The 26,661-nt window shown below is 47.4% G+C and overlaps 1 protein-coding gene across 1 annotated transcript; it reads left to right on the top strand.

Annotated features, from left to right (window-relative positions):
• LOC119390766 (glutathione S-transferase 4) lies at window positions 1-22,812 on the top strand. Its single transcript, XM_037658466.2, has 5 exons — window positions 1-266; window positions 2,311-2,369; window positions 9,778-9,919; window positions 15,531-15,701; window positions 22,579-22,812. Exons 1-5 carry the CDS (start codon window positions 126-128, stop codon window positions 22,714-22,716), a joined length of 651 nt encoding a protein of 216 aa, XP_037514394.1. The 5' UTR covers window positions 1-125; the 3' UTR covers window positions 22,717-22,812.
• The last annotated feature ends 3,849 nt before the right edge of the window (window positions 22,813-26,661 follow it).

The raw sequence follows: 26,661 nt of genomic DNA, 5'->3' as shown, positions 1-26,661 counted from the left end.
TAGGTCGCAGATGGAAACCGACAACAGCTGCGTGCCCGCGCTGTTCGTGAAAGAAACGGCGCATCACACTCGGCACCAGTCAGTTCACAACTGCGGCTGTGAGGTGCAACACCATCACCATCACCATGACAATAACTCTCTACAATTTGCACCGAAGCCCCCCGTGTGGCTTTATACGTTCGCTTGCGAAGCACCTGGGGATTGAGCTTGACCTGAAAAACCTGGACTTCACCAAGAAAGAGCACTTCGGTGAGGACTACCTGAAGGTTAGCAGGAACTGCAGTAGTTTTCTGTGTGTGTGTCTGTCAACCAACTATTTTGGTCGCACAAGAGCGCTCTTTTCTATAAAAGATGAGCCGCGCAGTGAGCTAGGATTAATCTCGCGCTCTTTACAAGATGCTCAGGCCGGAGCTATATTTAGACTCACTTTCTTTGCAACGCCAACAGCATTCTTGTCATTGTCAAAACATATTGCCTTCCTTCTATGTAACTGTTCTCGCGAAGCGCCCACACCTATGGCGAGCATCAGCGTAAATGTGTATAAAATCAAATTTTGTGCAGCGCTCACGCGTTGGACAAAGAATGAAGAAACGACGACACCTTCATCTTGCGCCTCCGCGCATCCTGAGAAAGCAATTATGCTCTTTGTCCCATACTCGAACTTACGGTCGGCTGACTCAACCATCCCCTTTCCTTAGAATGTGGAAGGCTTATGTGATCTCCATGATATCCAGATAAAAGTGCGGTGAGCGGGAGCTCGCCGCACTTAGCGGACACCTTCATTTTATCCAAGCATAAAGCCGTTCCTTCCATCTTTGTCCTACTCGTGAGCGCTGCACGAGTATCATTATGGACATCATGAACTTTCATCATGGACACCAACCAACTAGCACAGCTTACCATCCTAACGATTACAATGACAGAGAGCTGAGTTAGTTGGTAAGTATTCATTCTGAAAAGACAGGGCCTGCAAACACAGACACAACGACGTTCATGTGTACGTTGAAGCAGGCAACCGTGCATAACAATCGTGTCTATCGATCAGTCAAAATAGTGATCACTACAGCCCACGTCAGGAATGAATGAGACTCACTCCTCTGTATCAAAACTAAAAGTGCGCACCATTGGTTAAACACGCCCATTTAATCGCAGCGCATCACTATTGCAACGAAAGATATGTCCGCCCTGTTGGCACCGGGCGATCCTGGCTAAATTCATAAGTAAACTGCAGCGCGTCTACAAAGCCATCGAGCTCGAGAACGCACGCTCATTTAGCATAGCGTATTAGATGTTAGTGTAAAGCAAAAATATTGAAGAGCCATCAAGGCAAATGTGTAAGAAAGTTGAATGAGCATATAGTCCACCGGAAAACACTGTGGTTCATGCATCAGAGAGTCTTTGGTGGAGCTGCATGACTGTCAGTTTAAATTTTTACATATGAACATGTAATTTCGACAAGGGTATGTTTTCTTTGTTATATGATGCCTTCCTTCAGCTTCCAAGTACGGGAAACATGCGTTAGTATGCTGATTCTCGGATAAAAAAATCAGTTCTCCGTCAGTGCTGTGTTTTGGTGGTCCTTTTCGCTGTTCGTGTGTGAGTGCGCGGCCGCTCATTTATAATTACGACCGAGTATATGCAAGATCCACTCTTGTTAACGAACATGGCTAAACAGGGGTACACCATGGTCCTGCAATGACCTCCGTGCAAAGGCAGCGCCTTTCTCATCGGTTTTTTTTTATAAAAATAGCCCTCGTATACTTCAGGAAACGATCCAGTGCTGGTGCAAAAATAGCCCAGTTGAACAAAACAAGTATGCTAATAAGACAAATCACCTCAAGCGATTTCACCGGGATGCCGTTCAGTGCCATAGGACAGTCAAGTGAAAACTTCCTAAAGGCGTGAACGTTGCAAAATCACATTTAGGGAGAAGGTATAGCCAGAACACCAAGCAAAAGAAATCGCATCCAGCGGTAGGAAGTATGAGACCAAACTTTGCTTTTCAAAACAAGGCAGCGAATGCTCTCAATATATATTTCTTAATCTTTCCAATAAATAATATGCGTATATGACCGGCAGTGATACCCCTTCAAATGTTAACTGCGTGATTAGTGTTAGTGGATTAAATGGCAGTTTTATTTACGCGTAATTACAGTGGTGCAAGGTTGCAAAGCAAGTCAAACGGGCGCATGTGATCAAATGAAGTTTCTTTCAATAAGATGTGGCTTTTCTTCGCATCGTGACTGCATAGGTGTGTGCGGTTTCATATTTGTCATGACGATTCATACAAATTTTTTTTTCACCATGCAGATAAATCCTTTTCACAAAGTGCCTGCCATCGACGACGACGGTTTCGTTGTTTACGAAAGGTAAGTCCTCGAAAATAGCGAATTTTTTTATCCTTGGGTGGACTAAGATTAGTTTAAGTTTTCGGTCTTCATTGTTTTAGGCCGTAAAGAGATTGAAGAAATGCGTGACGTATTGTCAGCGAGTACCAAGACGGCCCCTTCCCGCAAAAGGCAGCCAGTCCTTGTAATCAACGCACCAGAGATAACAGCAATGACTTGCTGAGACATTAAATTTTCAGTAACTCACGAGTGACGCAACTAAGCGTATGACCCACGTGACCTGTTCCCTTAAATGCCGGCTAGTCCTTGTAGTCGAAGCATCAGACCTTTCTGGATGGCTCGCTGAGACATTCCATCTTGAGTTCCGCACCAGCGACGTAAGGAAAACGAATGTGAATGAGGAGTCAGCATTTCTACATGGATAACCTAAAAACGGCACCCTTAAAAAAACTAACATGCGCACTTTACCTGTGTAAAGTGGTTAATGTGTTATAATTGAGATATGAAACCCCGTTGCAGGCATCACTGGGACAATGATTCGAGATTACTGTGCGCCTAGCTTCACAATCGAAAATAGTGTAATCGAATAATTTTCGTCGTCAAATGTTCGCGCACAAGGAGACAGCGAAATTGAAGAAATAACTATATATATGGCGATATATATAGATATATAATATTGTTACGTGCACAAGAGATGTTTAAGGGGTATTTAATGAACACCGAGGCACAAAAGACCGTGGTGATCGGAGGAGCAGCGTCGTCGTAGTCTTCCTCTTCTCCAGCTGCTCTCGATTCCCTCTGGCAGTGACACTTCGTAACATTCCTCCTCTCTCAGACGAAGGCCTCCGGGCGAGTCATTCCTGCTTCCTTCCCGTGAATGGCTTCAGGCGGGCAACATGCGTCACCTCAGTCTTGCGTGAACGGCGGCCACTTGCAGTAAGACGCGCTATCTCGTAATTGACATCGCTTAGACGATCGAGAATAACGAACGGGCCGGTGTAGTCTGCGAGAAGTTTTTGGCTCAAGCCGCGTCGGCGTACTGGAGTCCACAGCCAAACACGATCACCGGGAACATAGGTGACATGTCGGTGTTGGCTGTCATAGCGTGTTTTAGAGCAGTCTTGCGCGGCCAATGTACGTAGGCGTGCAAGTCGACGAGCCTCTTCTGCACGACACAATGTCTCGGCGATTGACAAATCGTCTTGGATAACAAAAGGAAAGACAGTGTCCAGCGAATGACGCGGTGAACGTGCGTACAGGAGGAAGAAAGGGCTATAGCCTGTGGTTTCGTGCTTCGCAGTGTTGAAAGCGTATGTCACGAACGGTAATACTTCATCCCAGTTTTTGTGGTCCGAAGCGACGTACATTGATAACATGTTTATCAATGTTCGGTTTGTGCGCTCGACGAGGTCATTAGTTTGCGGATGATAAGGTGTTGAGTGACGGAACTTGGAGGCACACGAACGGAGTAATTCTTCCACAACATCGGCAGTAAACTGGCGACCACGGTCACTTATTATCACTCGAGGAGGCCCATGTCGAAGTATGATGGAGTGGAGTATAAAGTCAGAAACCTGGGCTGCCGTGGCGGAGGATAAGGCTGCCGTCTCGCAGTACCGTGTCATGAAGTCGGCACACACAATTATCCACCTGTTGCCTCTCGAAGAACGCGGAAACGGTCCGATCAAGTCTATGCCGACCTTTTCGAACGGAGTGCTGGGTGGATCTACTGGCTGGAGGTAACCGACTGGAGCTGAGGTAGGTCGCTTGTGGCTCTGACATTGGGTACAACTAGCCACATAGGTGTCAACTGTTTTGCGCATTTGAGGCCAGTAGAATCGGTCTTTGGTGCGGCTTAGTGTTCGCGTGGTCCCTAAGTGACCAGACGTCGGGTCATCGTGCGTAATACGCAGAACAGATGTCTGAAGAGACTCGGGAACCACCAGTAGAAAGCGAGCGCCCGTCGTTGATAAGTTCCTCTTGTAAAGAAGGCCATCTCGGGTGCAAAATCGGCCTTCGCTTATGGAGCCTTGCGTTGGAGGAAAAAGAGCTTTCAAGCTGGGGTCTTTGCGCTGCTCAGCGGCGAAAGTCGAAGCATCCGGAAAGTCAGCTGACAGAGAAGCGATAAGATGGTCAAAGTTGTCGGCTTCACAATCTGTCGTCGGTAGTGGCATCCTAGAAAGGCAATCCGCATCAGCGTGTCGACGGCCACTTTTGTACGAAATAGTGAATTCGTATTCTTGTAGACGAAGGGCCCATCGAGCGAGGCGTCCGGATGGGTCGCGAAGGTTGACCAACCAGCATAGAGAATGGTGATCTGTTACGATGGTAAACGGGCGACCGTAAATGTACGAGCGAAACCGCTGCACGGCAAATACGACTGCGAGGCATTCCTGCTCGGTGACAGTGTAGTTGCGTTCAGGCTTGCTTAAGGAACGGCTTGCATACGCTACGACATGTTCTTTGTTGCCAGAGCGCTGAATAAGAACGGCGCCGATGCCGACGCAACTTGCGTCTGTGTGAATCTCTGTTGGAGGCGAAGGGTCGAAGTGCCGAAGGATTGGTTGTGAAGTTAACAGAAACTTCAGCTGGCAAAAAGCGGTATCACAGTCAGGGGTCCACTGAAACGGAGTGTTCTTGCGTAGAAGATTCGTGAGGGGGTGACAGATATCCGAGAAGCCGGGTATGAACCGCCGAAAATATGAGCAGAGCCCGATGAAGCTACGAAGCTGTTTCAGAGATTTAGGAGGTTCGAATGATGCAACGGCTTCTGTCTTCTGTGGGTCAGGTCTAATGCCATCTTTATCGACGAGATGTCCTAACACTAAAGTTTGACGCTCAGCAAAATGGCACTTCTTTGAATTCAACACAAGCCCAGCATTTTCAATACAGTCGAGCACAATATCCAGACGAGTATTATGCTCTTGAAATGTGCGTCCAAAAATTACTACGTCATCAAGGTAGCACATACAAATCTGCCATTTCAAGCCCCGCAGAATAGTGTCCATGAATCTTTCGAATGTCGCCGGCGCATTACACAATCCGAAAGGCATCACGTTGAATTCGTACAGCCCGTCTGGGGTAACGAATGCCGTTTTTTCCTTGTCAGCTGCGTGCATTGGAATTTGCCAATAACCGGACCTTAAATCAACAGAGGAAAAATAGGAAGCAGAATGTAAACAGTCTATGGCGTCATCAATACGCGGCAGCGGATAGACATCTTTTTTGGTAACGGAATTCAGTCGGCGATAGTCTACGCAGAATCTCCACGTACCATCTTTCTTCTTCACAAGAATGACTGGTGCGGCCCAGGGACTCGCCGATTCTTGAATTACTCCCTTCGTTAGCATCTCTTGCACTTGCTCGTTGATAATCTCGCGCTCTGATGGTGCCACTCTGTAAGGCTTCTGCCGTATGGGATGCGCGGACGCGGTGTTGATTCGATGACGTATTCGAGACGATGGAATTGAGGGCATTTGGCTGCGTTTTGAGAAGTCGAACACTTTAGAGTGCTTGGAGAGAACGTCAAGGAGGGTGTGACGTTCGCTTTGGCTAAGTGAGTTGCTGATCATTTGTAGCAGTTTTAAATCATCTGACCGTTGAGAAGCTACATGTCCGTTCTCGCCTGCGGCATCGAGAAGAGCCACCAGCGTCGTAGATGATTCGGGGTTGAATGCAGCAAGTTTCATGCCACCAGGCAACACTGCAGGCTCCATTGAATTGTTGATTGCCCACACACTTGTGCGTCCGTTAACTACAGACACCACGCAATGGGGGACTAAAATGTTCTTCTTCACACAGGCCCAAGGAATCGTTTCGAGTGTGGCGTCGAACGTGGCGAGGTCGTTACTAGAACAAGTCACTGGAACACGCATGGCAGAGAATGCAGGAACGACCGTGTCCTCAGAGACAAAAAAGCTGCAATCATCACGCGGTGAATTCTCCAAGAGCGCAGCTGGAAAACTACCGTGCACGGAAAGGTGCCCACTTCTGCAGTCAACGGTTTCCCCACACTCCCGCAAGAAATCGATTCCCAAAATAACGTCATGCGTGGATCGCGTAATAACAGCAAATTCTGTGGGAAACACTTTGCCGCACAAGGACACATCCACAGTACAAACTCCCACAGGACACAACGCGTCACCACTCACACCACGTAATGTCACTCCACGACTCAAACAAAACATCACCTTAGGCCCAAGAAGGTTCTTGAAATTAGCACTCATTACACAAATAGTCGCACCCGTATCCACAAGTGCCATGGTAGGGACACCATCAACAAGTACGTGAACTTTGTTCTTGAGCATAAACAATGACGGAGGTATGTCTGTCGATAGTGCCTGGTATCCTGCGGCCTCACCCCCATTGGCCGCACCTGCTAGTTTTCCGGCGGCGGTGATTGCGTACGACGCCGCGGCGATGGGGATCGTGGAGCACGTGGAGCTGGCGGTGGAGTCAAGCTTCGATCAGAGGCCGGCGACGGGTAGCGTGAACTGGCAGATGTGCGTGGTGGCCGTGGCGTAGAGAACGTGTGGTCAAAAGGCTGGGTGTCCATGGGCAAGGGCTCTCGCTGGTATGAAGGGCGGTAGTTGCAGAAACGTGAGATGTGACCCGGAACACCACATCGGTAGCACACCGGAAGAGGTCGGGACACACGTGGCTGCTCAGAGTAGCCAGCCCTATGAGAAGGCGTAGGATGGGAATATCGCTCTTCACGGGCACCGTAGCCAGCCGAAATTCGCTGAGGGAAACGAGGTGAGCGCAAACATCGTTCGTCATTCGAGGGTGGCCGATACGAGAACCCAGATCGCCGTGTGCCTCTGTATTCGTCGGAATCTGCCGAATTAACTGATGGTTGCCATGGAGCCAGAGTAGCCGGGGCTCGTGCGCGTTCTGCGTCTCTTGCATAGCTGTCCTGGAAGTCGCTGGGGTCATGAGAGATTCGCTTACACCGAAACAGTTCTTCTCTCACAATCTGCCGTATTGTCGATGCCAGGTCATTGGGCGTCATTGTGTCGACACTAGCCACCGTCGGGACGTTGGAGAGACGGCCAAATTTTGGCGCTATCCGTCGCATCTTTAGCGTTTCAAATGTCCGACAATGCTGCATCACGTCGGACACGGAGGTCAGGCTCTCTTTTCCGATCAGGAAATTGTACACATCTTCCGCTATCCCCTTCAGAACGTGTCCAACCTTATCTTCTTCAGTCATCCTGGCATCCACTATGTTACACAGCTTCAAAATTTCTTCAATGTACGTGGTACACGTCTCACCTGGAAGCTGTGCCCTCTGAGCCAATGTCTGCTCCGCCCGCTTCTTCTTCGCGTTGGAATCACCGAAACACTTCTGTACTTCCTCAACAAAACGATCCCAAGATGTGAACATGTCTTCGTGGTTCTCGTACCACATGAGAGCTGTGTTAGTCAGTGAAAATACAACATGACTGAGCTGCTCTGACGAATCCCAGCCGTTGCTTCTGCTCACCCTCTTGTATTTCTTCAGCCACTCGTCCACGTCTTCTCCAGAGGTCCCGCCAAAGTTCGGCGGAACTCGATAGTAAGGCAAGGAACCTATCGCTGTCGCCCTCGAAGCACCAGCGCTCTGGTCGTGAGACATCTCGATCGGCGATGGTGGGAGACCGGCAAGACGGCGGCTGCGGCGAAGTCCAGGTAGTAGTGCTTCCGTCGTGGGGTTCGTCGTACCCCGCACCTTCCACCAATCTGTTACGTGCACAAGAGATGTTTAAGGGGTATTTAATGAACACCGAGGCACAAAAGACCGTGGTGATCGGAGGAGCAGCGTCGTCGTCGTCTTCCTCTTCTCCAGCTGCTCTCGATTCCCTCTGGCAGTGACACTTCGTAACAATATATAGATATATAACTATATATCTATCTATCTATAGATATATAATATATATAGATATATAACTATATATCTATCTATCTATCTAGCCCCCCACGACTTTGTGCTCTCTTCGCTGTTTTGTTAATAGGATCTACACCAAAATTACAATGGCGTAACACGACTGTATTATGAACATAAATGACAGGTCATAACATAAAAAATCATGACATGCATGGCATCAACGACATGATTTACGTGCCACAGTCTTGGTGCTCTTATGGCCGTTTCGTTAACTTGATAAATACCAAAATTAGTATGGCGTAACAAGAGTGTATGAAGAACATAACTGACAGGTCCTAACGTGCAAATTATGACATACATGTCATGTACAGCATGACTAAAACACCACGTTCTTAGTGGCGTCGCGGCCGTTTCGCTAGCTTGACATACACCAAAATTGGTATCGCGCGACCTCACTGTGATGAACATAAAAAGCAGGTGGTAACATGAAAATCGTGACGTTCATGTCATCTACAGCATGATTTGCATGCCACGCTCGTTATGCGCTCTCGGACGTTTCGCTGCCGTATTATATACATAAAAATTGGTATGCGCGACGTGATTGTATGACGAATATAAATAAAAGGCCCTAACATGTCAACCACGACATGCATGTCATGTAAAGCATAATGTAGACGCCACGCTCATGGTGCGCTCTGCCACCGTTTTGTTAACTGGATATATACCAGAATTTGCATGGCATGACAGAGAGAGAGAGAAGAGGAAAGGCAGGGAGGTTACCCAGAAGAACGTCCGGTTTGCTACCCTGCACTGGGGACAGGGGAATGGGGAATAGAAAGAGGAAGAGAGAGATATGGCAGTGAGAGAAGTGCGTGAGGAACACAAAGGGCTGGTCATGCATCGTATCTATATGTACCAGAATATACGTTTCATTAACGTGGCATATACCAGGCGCACACGCCATCCCCTAAACTGACAGAAGAGCTTGGAAACAGTAAATTTTATCTGCAAATAATAAAATATGGCTACTTAACACGGCAAAACAGAAGTTCAAAACCAGCCAACAAGCTATAAAATAGCTATGAAGCGAACCTGACATTTTCGTCGCCAGCAAATTGGGGGCAAATGCCCAACGGCAGCTCATGTATTACGAAGTTTCCTCCAATACTGAAATTTTATAGTAAGAACAGCAGCAGCTGAAAATAATATATCAAAAGTAGAGCAAGCACAGAAATGTCTAGTTATAATCAACAAAATATCGCGTCTGAAATTCAGTAAGCGGAGTGTAGGAAGTGTATACTACTGTTCCACATTATACTTGTTTTCTATAAAGTGCCTGGAGACACGCAGGGTAAATAACATATTCTCTATTGTGCTTCAGGGCAATCAATTGCAAAGCCTTGAGAAACAGAGAAATGTCAATTAGCGTGTGTTCCCTTCATTTTGGCTCCAAATGGAATACAATGAGTACACCTGTGCCACTTCGACGTTCATACACACCACGTTTTATGCATCTATTCATAAATGCATTGAAAGAGAGGTTCGCGTCAATGTTTCTTGCAGTACCGCCATCGCCTACTATCTGATTCGGAAGTACGCCACAGAGTCTGATCTTTATCCTGCCTGTGTGGAGACTCGAACTCGCATCGACCAGATTCTCGCATGTGCTTCCGGCACAATTCACAACCATTCAGCAGTTTTCTTTGTAAGTATCAACGTTTCACTCAGTTCTCTCAGTGTAACCATGGCGTCCAGACATTGCTGAGTCCATATTAAGCGACTCACCGAGAGCGATAATGCAGAATATCTTGACTGAAGGAGTGCCTATCTGACTAGAGTCATCACGTGTGTTCAGCGAAAAACAGCTGACAGTTCTTTTTTTTAACACGAAAGTGTTTTATGCCGGGGCCCACCAATACTTTAGTGACGTAGTTCCGTCACGGAAATGACGTCGAAAAACTGCACGCGATGAGATGGCAAAGAAAACCTTCAATGAAAAATGTTCCAAAAACGGGCGTCGAACCCACGACCTCCCGGGCCGCGACAACAGATGCTGGGCACGCTATCCACTGCGCCACGGTCACAAACACTGAAGGCATTATAAATGCGTTTTTATATCTACCACTTTCCTCTCAGAGTGCTCAGTCGGCGGAATTGTGTCGCCGTCTCGGAGCGGTAAAATGAAGTACTATACATTATGACCATAGCTTCGGCGATTAGCTCCTGCAATGCGTTGTTGCTACGCGTCCGTCCCTTTCGGCGCGTTTCTAGCAGAAGTGCGATTTTGTCACCGCCTTAACACACTGCGAGGTGGCGTTTTTAGCCCTAGCCTCGGCCTCGCTTATAGCGTTCATCCATATTAAATATAGCTCTGCGACGCGCGCCAGCCTCGCCTGGCTGTAAAACAGCGTTCCCCGCTTGCGCTCGCTCCGAGAAAGGACGGGGCCGGGCTGAGGGTAGGCACGACGCTCGTTGCGTTTTCTTCTAGTTCCGCGGCGGTGTTCAGTAACTCTTTAATATGCGGCGGGATGGCGGCTAAAGTTCTACGTCTAATCTGCGACGTTCTTCTGGCTGTCACACCGCTTTCTTTGATTACACTCTCACCGTTAACTACTACTCCTACCACAAAGGATTGTTTAATCATTGATAATGGGCGTTAGTCGCCGGGATGGACATACACCACCAAGCGTCAACGTCCGTGCATCTACGTTAAATGGAGCTATAGCTGTCAAGCACCAATATTATTTTTGCAAGCTCTCTTGTATCAATGTGCAGTAAACCTTCAACTACTTCTGTAAAGACATGTTTTACTTTCGTGTTATACCGATTCCTATGACGGATGGATCAACCATGTTTTTTATGTTCATTTCCCTCCAAGGAAGAAAATACCACAGGGCGTCTTTCTATGACGCGCATTTGTCATGGTGACTAAGAACGTTTGCAGCGTTGCGCTCATGTCGCCATATTTGAACAAGGACGTAAACATGCGACATATATTGACAGGCAACATTGAAATGTAGACGCAGTATGGCACGAGTCTTAACATTGATTACGTCGCGTGTTTGTGGGCCTGGCTCGTTAACTGTGCCTTGACAATTGAATACCATTGATATTTCTCGCTGTTTAGAGTTCTTCTTTTTTGTTTTGTTTTTTTGGTAGACCGCAGAGTGTTAACACCATAAAAACGCTATGTATAAATCATTAGCAAATAATGTGCGACTTATTCTTCATGGTCAGAAATGCTATACGTACCGCACGAGCCCTTACACTTCCGAGTGGATCAGACGTCGTGGGGGATTAATCCACCGAAAGGTGGCTGCGTTACGGAATGCTTTGTGGCAGGATCACTAGCATGTTTTCTATGACCACTCTCTGTCCGCAGGAGTACCGCGGTGCCATTTTGTGACGCCACTATCTGCAATGTACAAGTGACATACTACCCGAAGACTTGCCCAGGTGTGCATATAAGAGAGTTTGGCACCTTCGTGCAACAGGCATTAGGCTAAGCCTGAGGCCAAGCCTCAGGTTTGGGCGACCACGCGACTTTCATAACTGGACTCAAGGACCATTTCACCGATGAATCTTGCACTTTCTACATGAATCACATTTGTATGTGTATATGTGACACCATGCTTTCTATGCCTACAGGCAATCTTTCGATATTTAAAAATATGCTCCGAACTCTATAAAAAAAGACATGGTCGATTCATCCGTCATAGGAATCGGTATAAGACGAAAGTACAACGTGTCCTTAGAGAAGTAGTTTAAAGTTTACTCTGCATTAATGTAAGAGAGCTTGCACAATGTCTATTGGTGTTTGGCAACTGTAGCATCATTTAACGTGGATGCACCCAAGTTGAAGCTTCTTCTTGGCGGCACATCTCCATCCCGACGGCTAACGTGCATGTTCAATGATTAAACCTTCGTTGAAGCTATTGTAGTTAACGGTAAGAGCGTAATCAGAGAAAGCGGTGTGACTGCCAGAAGAGCATCGCTGATAGAACGCAGAACTTGGGCTAAGGTCGCCATACCGCAGCACGTTAAAGAGCTAGCAAAAGAAGTCACACCACGGCGGCTATAGCGAAACGCAATGTGCGTCGTGTCTCCTCTAGCCCCGCCGCGATTTCTCTAAGGGCAAGCGTAAGCGGCAACCCGGTGCTACAGCCAGGTGAGCAGGCGAGCGTCGCAGAGCTACCTTTAATATGAATGGATGCTATGAGCGAGGCCGACGCTGTGCCTAAGGTCGCCACCTCGCGGCGTGTTGAGACGGGGACAAAATAGCACTTCTCCTATTGCGATGGCGCCGAATTTGACTTACGGGTAGCAACGGCACGTTGCAGGAGCAAATCGTGGAAGCCACGGCCATAATGCAATGCTTCCCTTTACTGCTCCCAGATGGCGACATCACCCCGTCGACCAAGAGCCGTGAGAGGAGAGTGTGATATATAGAGTACGCGTTTGTGAAGCCTCCTGAATGTCACACGGTGGCGCAGTTGATAACGTCCTCGGCATCTATTGCCGCGGACCGAAAGTTCGTAGGTTCGACTCCCGCTGACGGAACTTTTTTCTTGAATTTTCTTCGCCATCTGTTCGTGTGCATTTCAAGTCATTGCCGTGACGGAAATACGTCACTGAAGTCTTGGTGGACCCCGGCATAAAACGCTTCTGTGTTGAAAAAAAAGTTTAGGACACTGCTGTACTGCTTTACTTACTGTGCTCGGCTGCTGACGCGAAAGATGCGTGTTCGATCCCGGCCGCAGCGGTCTTATTTTCATGGAGGCGAAATGCTAGATGCCCCTGTAATGCGCCTAGTCAGTACATGTTGAAGAACCTCACGTGGTTGACATTTCAGGACCACCCAATACGGCGTGCATCATGATCGTATCATGACTGTGGTGCGTCATCATCATCACTATCAGCTTCACTACGCCGACTGCAGAGCAAATACCTCACCCACGTTTCTCCAATTAACCCTGTCCTGTTCTTGCTGCGACTAGGCTACGCGCGCGAACGTATTACTAATCTCACCTGCCAACCTGACTCTGTGCCTCCCCCTTCTCTTGGAGGGAACGGGTATTGGAACGTAAAACCCAAGGAATTATTATGATCAATAAATAAAGTCGGGCTTGTGCTCACCCTGCACGATACTCGAAGTATGAAGAACACAGATCTGCTAAACCTGCTGACACTATCCTAAATGCTGTTCTTCAGTTTCCCATGTTATGGAAACTGGACATCCAGCTGCTTTAACAGTTGAAAGCACTCCGCCTTTGTGTCGTTCGATCCTGCAACAAAGGCGCTCGGTTTGTGGAAATACATTTTCTGTAACGTGGTTTCTCTAAACATATAGATAAGAGATATACGAACCATGATAATCGCACGACCTTCTTCCAGTCCTTTTCCTTTCTCTGCTTCTTAGGCCCCTATTCCGAAACGCTCCTTACCTCAGTGAGGGGGCCTTAACTGCTTGAGGACGCCTTATCACGTCTTCTGGAACGCTCCTTACCAAGGTTCCCTCACTGAGGCCCTCCTTGGTGCTCCCTCAAGTTAAGGTAGCTCTAGGGCTACCTTAAGGCCTCCTTACCTTGCTACTTGCACTGAAAGGGCGCTTCTCTGCAGTACTTTGTCAGCGACAGTGTGTCCGATTTCTTATTTTGGATCGATGCCTTGCACTTCTGCACAAGCTCGCTCTAATTGTATCCTCGTCGTTGTTGGAAAATTGCTTGGCAGGCGTGTTTTTGAGCGTGCGGCCAAACGGTTGTCAACATTTTTCGTTAAGATTACGCTGCGCGAAGAGGACAAGACATTTTACAGGAATAGAGAAAAAAGAACAGACTCAAGGAATGCGAAACGGTAGGCCCCCCTCATCGCCCACCGTTCGTGCTGCCGTCTTCCAGGAATGGCAGTTCTTGTTTGGATTAGGCTAACAATGGCATTCTTCACATGTCATGCGGGCTGCTTCCACAATGAGACAGGTGCGGTCGTCCGGGTAAGAGAAATCACATTGGTCTCAGCGAACACAGGGGTGCAGCCGCATGCGCTACAATGTATGCCCAGAAAACCCTCCTTTTCTGCGCATTATCTCAGCCACTGAGATTAGTAATCCGTCGTGATACAGGCAAGTGACCTGTACCTGAAAGCTGGCGTCTACTCTGTGGCAGCATGACTATTTCAATGCGTTGTAGAAGCAAGCCCGAACAATAAACCTTTTGACAAGCTTACTGTGCGGAGTTGAGCTTGTACGAGCCTAGTTCATATGTCCAGCAGAATCCTAGAAGGGAATACCACGCGTTATGACGACGGCCGACATTCTTCAAATATTCCGACCATTTGTGACAACTCAGAATGCAACTCCGAGGCACCACACTGTAAGACTACTAAGAAATAGTGCACATATATCTGAATATTATCAGAACTTGGTTTCCTGGGAACCGCTGCTGTAAGATTTCCTTGTTTAGCAAAAAAAAACAAAAAGAACAGGTCAATCCACAAAGGCGCGATGTCAACTTTGCACCATAGTGAGGAGATTTCACAAGCTTAACTCTGCTCGGTTATGAAAATCAATTTCACCCACGCCTTCAATTCTTTAAACGATCTTTACTACTCGCTCCCACATAAAAGGCCGTTGAAATGCATCAATGAACGCAATGAGCTCCAAGGCTGCTCGACCATCCTGTTTTTGTCTTCTGCAACAGGCGAAAGTTAAGTAAATGGAAAAGGCTGTGCACCCATATCGCGAAAAAGCAGTGTACACTACACATTCATCATTATGCACAAAAATATTTCCTTAATTCTTGCTTGAAAACGGACATTTAGTCAGTATTTCCCACAAAAGCACCGTACACGTTATTATTCATCGCTATGCATAAAAAATATTCCTTATTCTTGCTTGAAAACGGATGTTTAGTCCGTATTTCACACGTACTCTCGATCCCAGACTTGTGAAACACGCGCCTTACCTTAGTGAGGCGGTCCTTAGGAAAGGAAGGTTGAAGGAAGCTTTTAGAATACGCTCCCTCAAGGAGCTCCTTAAGATAAGGAGGCATGAAGGGCTCCTCACGTAAGGTAAGGAAATGGTCTGAGGTAAGGAGCGTTTCAGAATACGGGCCTTAGTATTCCAAAAGATAATGCGCCATCCCTCAGCCAGCTTTGAAGTAGGGACTAATCAAGCGAAATGAGCTCTTACTTTGAAAAGCCCTAGCTTTTTCGATGTTCAGTAGATGTGTCACTTATTTGTTTATTTTCAGGAGTGCTCTTTTATTTTGGCTCGAGATAATGACGCTATATGTGTTTTTAACTCTTTACTTATGATACAGCGTCCTCGTGTTTGGTGCAAGAACAAGCCGACTGCCGAGGAAGTGAGAACATTTGAAGAGAATGTGATACAAGGACTCGAACACCTCATTGGTGACGGGAAGTTTGCTGTAGGTGATAAGCTCACCCTTGCCGATCTTGCTATCTTCGCCCATCTCACACTGGCAATTGAGGTAAGCCTACTAGCTCCGTGACCGTTTCGGTTTGCCTCTTCCTTCACTCCATATTTTGCAATTTCTTAGGCTTGCAGAGAAAGCAAAGTCAATATTCATTTACAAGGTAAACATTACACAATGTTGAACGGCATCATTGTAAGTGAGCTTTAAGTGTACATCTTGAGGAGGACGGCAGGCCATTACAAGGCAACAATAGCAGCGAATCCACAGTACAATACGTGAACTGGTTTGCTAAGTCCGATGAATTTAGCTACAGTGCGCAGGGTGGACAACTCGAGTACGTATGTACTATAGATGGCTTGTACCAGCGTCACTGAAACGGACACGTTGGAACACCTACATGGTGGGACGCAAACATTGTGACGTCACGTTAGTGTTATCAGTACATCGCATGCTGGTTCCTTCGCTATTCATACACAGAGGCCCAGTAATCTTCAAGCGACGTCGTTATCGCACTTAAAGGGACACTAAAGAAAAACAATGAATTTGTTTAGATTGATAAAGTGTGCTCGGAGAACTCTTCTGTAGTTTAGTTCACCACCATAGGTTTATTATTAGAGGAGAAAACTAAGTTCAAAGTTTCATTTTTAAATTTCGCGCCGAACTTTGTAATTCGTGATGTAACAGATTTCAAAGAGCATTTAACGTATTTTGGGCACCACTGGCTCGACGAAATTTCCACAAACTCGTTATGACAAGTCTCTGACCCCCTCAGAGGACAATGTACTTGGATTTAACCGATTAGGAACTACGCAGGCCCAAGCAGGCGCCGTCAAAAATACGTGACGTCACGGCAAATGGCGCGGGAATTCCAAGGCGGCGTCGCCACCTGTATTTTCTTTTTGTGCGTTTTCTCGCTTATTAAGCGTCTTCTCGCAGCAAGCATGGCCTTTTTGGTATCATGGACGACTACTTTACTAATGCGAGAAAAATCGTTTTGCTCTTTAGTGTCCCTTTAAGCAGGTCAAGCGCCACGTGATTATATTGTGTTGACGTCATCTAAGCCGCCATGTTGGAGCCACATTGTGCGTCCATGCCGTGGCATGGAAACTATCAATAGTTGTGCACTATCCTTCATAGTGGAACCAAGTAGTGGTCGACAGAAACGATGGCCAAACATAAAAGACAAGCGATTCTTCCCTTTTGCGTTGCTATAATGATTCCCGTTTACCGATGAAGAAGACCAATTTTGTGGATAAGAAAGGCGGAGCGTAGCTGGGCCCCCGGCGAAACGCAAGAAGAAAAAGAAAAGAATTGTCAATTGTCTCATTTTCCCCGTCATAATCATATTGCAAAAGCAATTTTATGTTATCAGAAACCTTGCGCGTGATACGCACTGCGAAATTCGGCGCACGCGTCACTTTGATCAGCAATACAGGACGCCGTGCGTAGTGAAGCGGGAGGACTGGGTGCCATGATTCCTGTTTTAGAGCGCCTAACGAATGTGCCAAGGTAATGTATTTCTAAATGGTGTAAACGAGTCGACAAACAGTGCAATCTGTCAGTCCGGATTCCGGTCAGAGCTCATGTACGGTGAATGCCGAGTTACCCCAATGGTCCAACCGCGTAATGGGTCAATGGCGTGCTGTAAACGAGTTGTCAGGTTTTGTGATAGTGGTCCTTGCATAACACCACTAAAATGTACTGCGACAGGCATGCTCAGGAAGATTCCAGGGTTTATTTGTAAATTTTTTTCCAACGTTACCAAACCTTTAGATTTTCAAAGAGGACAAGTTTAGGGGAAGGTCAAAGTTCGAAGTGATTAGAAATCGTCGAACCGGAAATGCCGCTGGTAGAGCCAACGTTTCCAGATGGATAAAATCAGATGCCCGACGATAACAGTAAACGTTGGCTCCAATGATATTTCTTGTTCGACGATTTCTCAACCGTTTCCTTGGGATATAACGCTGCCTTAACATGCAATGTTTTAGTGTCGCGCAGTATGACAAGCCCTGTAGTGGTACATTCGCCGCTGACGTCGCGTGCAACTATTTCTGTCAAAGGTTTACATTCTGGCCACTATCCTGGCAAAGGTTTCTGTTATATCTGTTCTGGCAACATGAACTAACTAGAAGTATTCTACCAGCGCTCTCAAAGGAGATCGGTCTGGTGCTGTCGGGTAGATATTCTAGCCTTATGGCTCACAAGCATATATATTGTGGGCATTTATTATGCACATCTTCTTCATGTGTACATTATCACCATCATGATGCATTTGGTTATGCATCCTCATCTTCGTCGTGTATCATCATCATCAGTGTGGGTTGATCGTGCCTGTTCGCTGCCGGGTCTTTGGGCCAAATAAACGTCTGCCCTACCAAGACCTCATACGTGGTGGAGGTTGCTTCTGGATCCCCCGTCCTCTACTCGTCCGCTCTACCTCCTGGAGCTTCGCTCAGGTCGCCGTTTGCGCCAGCTGTGCAGCAATATGTCACAGCACGAGCAGGTCGCTGCTGCTGCCGTCCCCACTCTGGCACCGCAAGCCACGCCTTCACACGTCGTAAACAGCCCCCAGCGCGAACCTCATCTCTTCGCTGGTCTACGCGGAGAAGATGTGGAGGACTGGCTGGACGATTTCGAGCGTGTCAGTTCTGCTAATCGGTGGGACGACACGTACAACCTAACTCACGTCTCCTTCTACCTTACAGGTGTGGCGAAGACGTGGTTCTTCAACCACCTGATTGACATCCCCGACTGGGCTACCTTCAAAGAACAGCTGCGCCAAGTCTTTGGCACACCGGCCGTTCGGTCGGCTCTCGCCAAGAAAACCCTCGACGCTCGGAAACAACATCTCGGCGAGTCGTACACGTCCTACATCGAGGATGTTCTTGCGCTCTGCCGACGTGTCAATCCATCAATGTCAGAGTCGGACAGGGTACGCCACATTCTCAAGGGCATTACAACTGTCGCATTCAATGCTCTTGCCATCAAGAATCCGGCTACCGTTGCTGAAGTTGTCACAACGTGTCAGCGCCTCGACGAACTCGAGTCTGTTCGCCTCCCACCGGACAGTGACGAAACACGTTCTACAACGGACGCAGACTCTACTCTACTGCTGATCGTACTTCTTCCTCCGCCCTTACAGCAGTCATCAGCAGTGACTTCACAGATTCGCAGAAGCAGCAGCTGGTTGCTTTGTTGAACAAGCACGCAACCTCTTTCGATGCCTATTCGTCCACCTTGGGCCAAACTACCGCTGCAGCACATCGCATTCAGACCGACGGAACATCGATTGTGCACCGCCGCCCGTACCGCGTGTATCTAGCCGAGCGAAAAATCATCGAGGAAAACATAGCCGACATGCTGCAACGGGACATAATCCGCCCCTCAGCCAGCCCTTGGTCGTCTCCCGTTGTTCTGGTGCGGAAAAAGGATGGTTCCGTACGCTTTTGCGTAGATTACCGGGCGCTCAATAAGATCACTAGGAAGGACGTATACCCTATGCCACGGATTGACGACGCCCTTGATTCCCTACAAGGCGCGGAATACTTTTCGAGCCTCGACTTGCGTTCCGGCTACTGGCAAATCCCCATGCACGAAGATGACAAAGAATAAACAGCGTTTGCCACTCCGGACGGCCTATATGAGTTCAACGTGATGCCTTTCGGGCTATGCAACGCACCCGCGACTTTTGAGCGTATGATTGACACCGTGCTGCGTGGCCTGAAATGGAAGACTTGCCTGTGCTACCTAGATGACATTGTTGTCTTTTCATCAACGTTTTCTCAACACTTGCAACGCTTGGATGAAGTTCTGACGTGCCTTGCGGGCGCTGGTCTTCAAATTAACACCAAGAAATGCCATTTCGCCAGCAAGTCCATTAAAGTCCTCGGTCATGTCGTGAGCAAGGACGGAATACGCCCTGACCCCGACAAAACCGCTGCGGTGCTTCGCTTTCCTCGCCCTGAGAAAACTAAAGACTTGCGAAGTTTCCTTGGCCTCGCGTCTTACTTTCGTCGATTTATACGAAACTTTGCCTTCATAGCTGCACCACTACACAAGCTACTTGTCTAAGGTACGCCCTTTGAGTGGTCTCAGGAATGTGAATCGGCTTTTGACATGTTGAAGGATGCCCTCACGACCGATCCTGTTCTTTCCCATTTTGACGAGGCCGCTCCGACTCTCCTGCACACAGACGCTAGCGGCCGCGGTTTAGGCGCCGTTCTTCTGCAGCGCGACAACTCTTCGCGAGAGCGAGTCGTTGCATACGCCAGCCGCGTACTCTCTGCAGCCGAGAGGAACTACACGATCACCGAGCAGGAGTTTCTGGCCGTCATCTGGTCGGTGCAGAAGTTTCGTCCCTATCTGCACGGCCGTCATTTTACTATTGTTACTGACCACCACGCGTTATGTTGGCTTTCCACACTCAAGAACTTATCGGGACGCCTCGGTCGCTGGATTCTGCGTCTTCAGGAGTATGAGTTCGATATCATCTACAAGTGTGGCAAAAAAACATCAAGACGCCGACGCTCTTTCTCGCTGCCCGCTACCTACGGCCCCGCTCGGCGCTTCCGCAACCGCCTCGCATACCAAACACTGCGAGCCCACTTTTACATCGGTCCCCTCTCTGGCCTCTATAGACCACCTGCCTCCGGACAACGACCAAGAATTTGCCTCTCGCCAGCTAGCTGACCCGCACTGTCGACGGATCATGGGCCATCTCTCTGGAACTTCCTGTCCACTAAACGCGCGGCTACGTCGCCAACTCTCGCAATTTAAGCTCGACAGCTCCGTGCTGTACCGCCGAATTTACCATCCTGACGGTCAGCGCTGGGTGGCCGTTCTACCTCGCTCTCTCCGCTCTCACGTCCTCACAGCCTTCCACGATGATCCGACTGCAGGTCATCTCGGTTTTCATAAAACCTACGACCGCCTTAGAAGTCGTTTTTATTGGCCTGGCATTACTACTAGCGTAGCCAGGTACGTCGGGTCCTGCACTATCTGTCAAAGTCGAAAACTCCCAACATCTGGTCCTGCCGGTAAACTGCAGCCTCTTCCGTGTCCCGCGACACCATTTGAAGTTGTAGGTGTCGATCTTTTCGGCCCCCTTCCAGTCACTGCCGCCGCCAAACGATGGATCGTGACAGCTGTGGACCATTTGACCCGCTACGCTGAGACATCTTCTGTGGCTACTGGTTCTGCTTCTGAAGTTGCCGATTTCGTTCTCCAAGCCATTATACTCCGCCATGGCGCTCCGCGTGTTCTGATCAGTGACCGTGGAAAGGCTTTCCTCTCTCAACTATTGAACGAACTTCTCCGATCCTCCGGCACCACTCACAAGACCGCTTCCAGCTACCATCCTCAGACTAACGGCCTGACCGAGCGATTTCATCGCACACTTGCCGATATGATCTCCGCCTATATTCAACCAGACCACAAAAACTGGGACGCGATTTTACCATTCGTCACTTTGGCCTATAACACAGCCATTCAGCGGACAACCGGCTATTCACCGTTTTACCTGGTTTACGGACGTTCCCCTACTTCCCTTCTGGACGTTTCTTTCTTTACCTCCAACGTAAATCCGTCGCCATCCTCTGCCGAGGAATGCGTTTCACGACTCGCCCAGTGCCGCCAGCGTGCTCGCCTGAATACCGAAGCCAGACAGCAAGACAGGAAGATTGTTTATGATGAAGCGCATCGTGCTGTCTCTTTCCGACCCGGTGACGAGGTCCTGCTCTTGACGCCTCTTCGCACACCTGGTTTGTGTGAGAAGTTTCAGCCACGGTTTATCGGGCCGTACACAGTTCTGGAACAGACTTCACCTGTGTAATATCGCGTGACGCCACTTGTAACCCCAGCAGACCGCCGTTACCGTACTACCGAGATTGTCCACGTCTCCCGCATCAAGCCCTTCATACGACGTTCCTCCTCTCCTTGACCTTCAGCGGCCAGGCTGGCCGCTTTCACCTGGGGGGAATTAGTGTGGGCATTTATTATGCACATCTTCTTCATGTGTACATTATCACCATCATGATGCATTTGGTTATGCATCCTCATCTTCGTCGTGTATCATCATCATCAGTGTGGGTTGATCGTGCCTGTTCGCTGCCGGGTCTTTGGGCCAAATAAACGTCTGCCCTACCAAGACCTCATAATATTTAGACCAAAGAGGTAGATCTCGACAACTAAAATTTTAGCACATCATTCTAGTGCTGCCACTAGCAGTTACTTCGCTTCGTCAATAACATAAAAATAAAAAGGTTCGTTATGAACGCAGCAGCCTGCGGCCGTTGTTTATTATGGACGTTTGCAGAACTTTACCGACGTGTGTTCAAATAAATTAGCCCTGTACCTGCAATGTGCTTATAGTGTCGCATTTACGCTGCACAAACATTCTCGAAATGTCACTAATCATTGGCTCATCCATGACTGCCGCTCTATGAGGCGATTAATACAAGGCTGGTAAAGTAAGCTTTCAATTCATCCTGCCCTTTTTGCAACCCATTTATTTACTGATGCAATCTTCGTAGTGAACAAGTTATGGATTTTCCAGTGCCGCCTATTTGAGCGGTGTTACTCGGTGCACCCTGATAACGTGCGGCTGACTACAAGCACGCAAAGAAAAAAGTGGTCGTTATATGCTGTATTCGGAGGCCGCTTTATTTATTTTATTTATTTATTTGTGTCAATGTACTGCAGGCCAACTTGGCCCAAGCAGGAGGGTTAGTACACATAAAAATAAAATGCCAAATGCATTCAATGCTGCAATACGGACTGCACCTCGCCATACGGATTGCCTTTTTTTTTCCACTTTATAGGCATCTTGTCAGCGAAATGACATAAATGGTTACGTGCACAAAATTCACGCACTAGATATTAAGAACACACTGCACATGCATGTACCTTCACACTCACGCTTTTTATATTCCAGAATGACTCCGTTGACAAGAGCAAGTTTCCGAAGCTTGCCAACTATCACGAACGCGTAAAGAACGAGCTTCCTTACCTCGAAGAGATACACAGACCTGCCATCGAATACTTTAAGCACTTGTGGGCCGAGCTGAAATAAATTGTGTTGCAGCTCCCCGAAGGATTATATCATTTCCTTTGTCTTCATTGATTTGAGAATATTACTCACATGAAATAAAAACATAGTGGCACAACATGCTCGTGTTGAATATCTATTTTCACGCAGTGACACTGAAGTCATCCCATGTCCAGCATAGCGCTGAGTCTATCGATATCACGAGCCACTGGCCTCTAACCTCACTTTTGTTCCTCCGTCAAGGGCGCTGGCCCCTCGGTCGGGGCTTGTGCGCTTTGTTCGCGACGTCTGCTATTCACAGATTGGTGCGCGTAGCACTCGAGCGCTGGCACTTAATGTGGCAATATGTAACGAATGTTACATTGCTACAACTGCGGATAGCCAAAACATCAAACGCAGATGGTGTTGCCTCAGCATGAAGCTGGGCTCAGAATTCACATTAGGTAGTATCGTAATCGTCGGTGACTTTTTCTCTTTCTTTCCTTCTTTCCATTCACTTTATATATATCTCTGTTTTTTCTATAATTCTATCTCTCTCTGCACTTGTTCTCTCCTCCTCCTCTCTCTCTACCTCATCTTCACTTCTCTTTCCGACTCCCTTGCTATTATATACTATACAAGGTTTCCGTAAGCTCTGCTAGCGTGCCTGGATAGCCGAGTGGTTACTATGCTCGCCTTGGGATCGTGGGTACCCGGGTTCGAACCTCGCCTCGCTAAGAAATATTTTTTCTGCAATACGTCTCCCTACTTATATTTTTCTCGCTTGTTTTCTCTCTCTCTCTGTCTCTTTCTTTCTCTCCCTCTGTACTCGTTCTCTCGCCCATCAGACTTATTGCACCTCAAGCCGGACAAATCGGCGGGCGTGTTTCCAGAGCGAAGCAGCCGTGGAACAAGATGGCGAGGAGAGCGCGTGTCGATTCATGCTGATGATAATTTTCTATCTACGACACACGGCAAACGTCGAGCATAACAGCTCTGCTGCAAAAGTTCATATGTTGGATTTCTGTCTATTTTGGCGGCCGGCACATATTTAACAAAAGCGCCTCCTTCACCCTCTCCCCAGTCGATGGTAGATAACACTTACGAAGGAAAAGTGCCTTAAGCTAGGCGTAAACAACATCGCATGTAGTGTGTGAAGCAACTGCTACTGTTACCATGTGCTCTGTTCGGTACGTCATAACAGTTCTACTGGTATCGGTCTAAACACGAATAACCTTAAACTAAAATACAAATATAAAAATCTAAATTAATAGAAACACTGAATAACGTAATCAGATATCCAAATAATCAAGTAATTTTGTAGATATATCCGTAATACGGCTCTCAAAAGCGATCATGGGCAATTGACTCTCTTACGCAGTAACCGTCGTCACTGCCCAGCAGCTCCATCATTGTCCTTTAATAAAGACTACAGCAAACAGTTATGTTGATCTTGAAATCTGGACAAGAGCACAAACCACAATACAGACTTTCAAGTTTTCATGATTTTTCTAATTTTCCTAGATAAAAATTTTAGACACTGCTCAAAATATCATGACATGAAGATATTCGGTTTCCTTTTGTATAGACCTATTTTTGTAGGTTGTGTCATAACAGGGAATGTATTTTGGGGATGTCAGTTGAATTATGTGCTTTATTTACGTACTCCAATTACAGCTTGCAAACGTAGCCTTATCGATCTTAAGGTTGCGTGGACAAGTGTTTCGTTCGTTCTTATGCTGCTGGAGCCTGCGAAAATATTATATGCATCGCTGAAGAATCGTTAGTAACGTATGAGTCACACTTTACTAGTGTAGAGAAGTACATTAGCCAACTTGGCCACCGTACAGTGTCTAAATAAATAAGTAAATAAATAAATAAAATAGCGAAAGCTTGCTCTCGGCCGCGCAAGGCTTGATACACTTGAGACATAATTAGCAAAATTATGCCACATGAAAGTCAAGTATCTCGGGTCGGTTTGCTTCGATCTCACACTACCTAATTGATCCTATTTGAGATCAGTATTAATTAGCGATAATTAGACGTCATTGAGGTTAATTAGGTTCGACTCTGTCAGGAGTGATTAGCGTCTCCCTGAGATTGGCTTCTCTGGGCTGACGGGGAATTCTACTTCGACTAATTGGCCATAATTAGGTTTGCCTTATTTAGGCTTGAAAATGCTCGGCTCTGAACTATGCTTAATGAGATTTAGCTATACTTACCTTGACTCAACTGGGCTCATGTACGCTTAACTTGGCTTAACTTCGCAACGGCAAGCTGGGTAGGCTTAATTAGTAAAAGCTTAATTAACCTTACTTATACTTGGTTTTATTAGGTTATATCATGCTGAGCTAGGCGTAATTAGGTTCGGCTATACTTACATAGGCTTAACTAGGCTCACCTAAGCTTAACTTGGCTTAACGCGGCAAAGGCAAGCTGGGCTGCGTTTTATGGTGACACCGTGTTGCGTCACCAGAAAACTTATATATTTATGCTTGCCTTTATTAGGTTATGCGATGCTAGCTATGCTTAGTAAGGCTATAATAGGGTAGCGAGTTGGGTGAGTTGGAAAATACTCATGACGGCCAGCGTAAACGGAACACGGTCAAGGAAAATAAACGACAGCACAGGCGCTGTCTAACTGAATGTTTATTAGAAAAAAACATTAATGACATATATATGGATAAGAAAGATTGACAACAAAACGGTGCCACCCCCCCGCCCCCAAAGATAACCACCAACCGCAAAAATATTATCATGCTGTTCGTCTATTGCTGGGATTGATGAGGAAGTGGCTTTCCTGGAATGTGCGCAGTTGTGATATTCTACGCATGATATTATTGTTGTGGTTGTTGGTTATATTTGGGGGGGGGGGGGGGGTGCACGCTTTTGTTGTTGATATTTCTTACCCATATATATCTTAGGTGTATTTTCTAATAACCATTCAGTTGTTAGACGGCGCTTGTGTCGTCGTTTCTTTTCCTCGGCCATGTTCCGTTTCCGGTGGCCGTCAGGATTAGTTCGGCTAATTAACCAGTGTAAAAAGTGATGCGCGCAAAGCGCTCGAGCCGGCCCCGCCGGAGCCGCTACGTATTACAGCACAGATGCGACGGCGCAACGAAAGCGACAATCAGTTGATGTTTTGTCTACGATCGCCACAACCACGTCAGACAAAGAGACACGAGAGGCCACCTGATATGACCCGACGCGCATGCGCACCGCTGCTGCAGTGGCGCGCGCGACAGCAGGCACCGCCGGGTCGCTAGATGGCGCGTCGATGCATTCTGCCACGCGATCCCTTGGTCCGTGTACTTATGCTCACCCCTGTAGGTGCATTCTTGCAGCGTACTGTAGGTAACAGATGCAGACGCTGGTATAATCCACACCTCGTCACTCGACAAATCTAGATAGGTGTTATTCATAACACCTTAGTCGCCATCTCGCAGTCCACTGCTCAATATCCTAAGGGGCTCGTGAAACGAACATCGCATATCAGTAGATGCCATATTTGAGTTTTCAGCAGGCAAGTTATAGAGCGTATTTTGACAGCGCATGTGAATGGTGGCCTCAAACGCTCGGCTCCTCCGAGCATGGCAGCCTTTGAAAGCCGTAACCCACACGTAATATTTCTCTGACTGTAGAGGATGTGAGTGAATAAATAGGGAGACTTTAACGTCGCTAGATCCGGCCGAACTAGCGATATAATAGATTGCATGCACTGACGTCGCTGAAACAGCCACTTTGGCGCGCCGATATGCTGGGACGCGAACTATGTCATTTTACGTTAGTGTTTGCATTACATCAAATGCTGGTTCTTTCGCTATTCATACAGAGAGGCCCAATAACATACGAGCGACGTCGCACATCAGTTTGAAGAGGGTAATTGCCGCGCGATTATACTGCCTTAACCTAATCTAAGTCGCCATGTTGCGGGCCATGTTGTGCGTCCATGACATCCTATGCAAGGTACCAATGATGAAGCTCAGTCAT

This window comes from Rhipicephalus sanguineus, chromosome 4, assembly GCF_013339695.2.
Source record: "Rhipicephalus sanguineus isolate Rsan-2018 chromosome 4, BIME_Rsan_1.4, whole genome shotgun sequence".
Lineage (NCBI taxonomy): Eukaryota > Metazoa > Arthropoda > Arachnida > Ixodida > Ixodidae > Rhipicephalus > Rhipicephalus sanguineus.
Note: the sequence above shows the minus strand (reverse complement) of the source record. Positions and strands in the feature narration are given on the sequence as shown.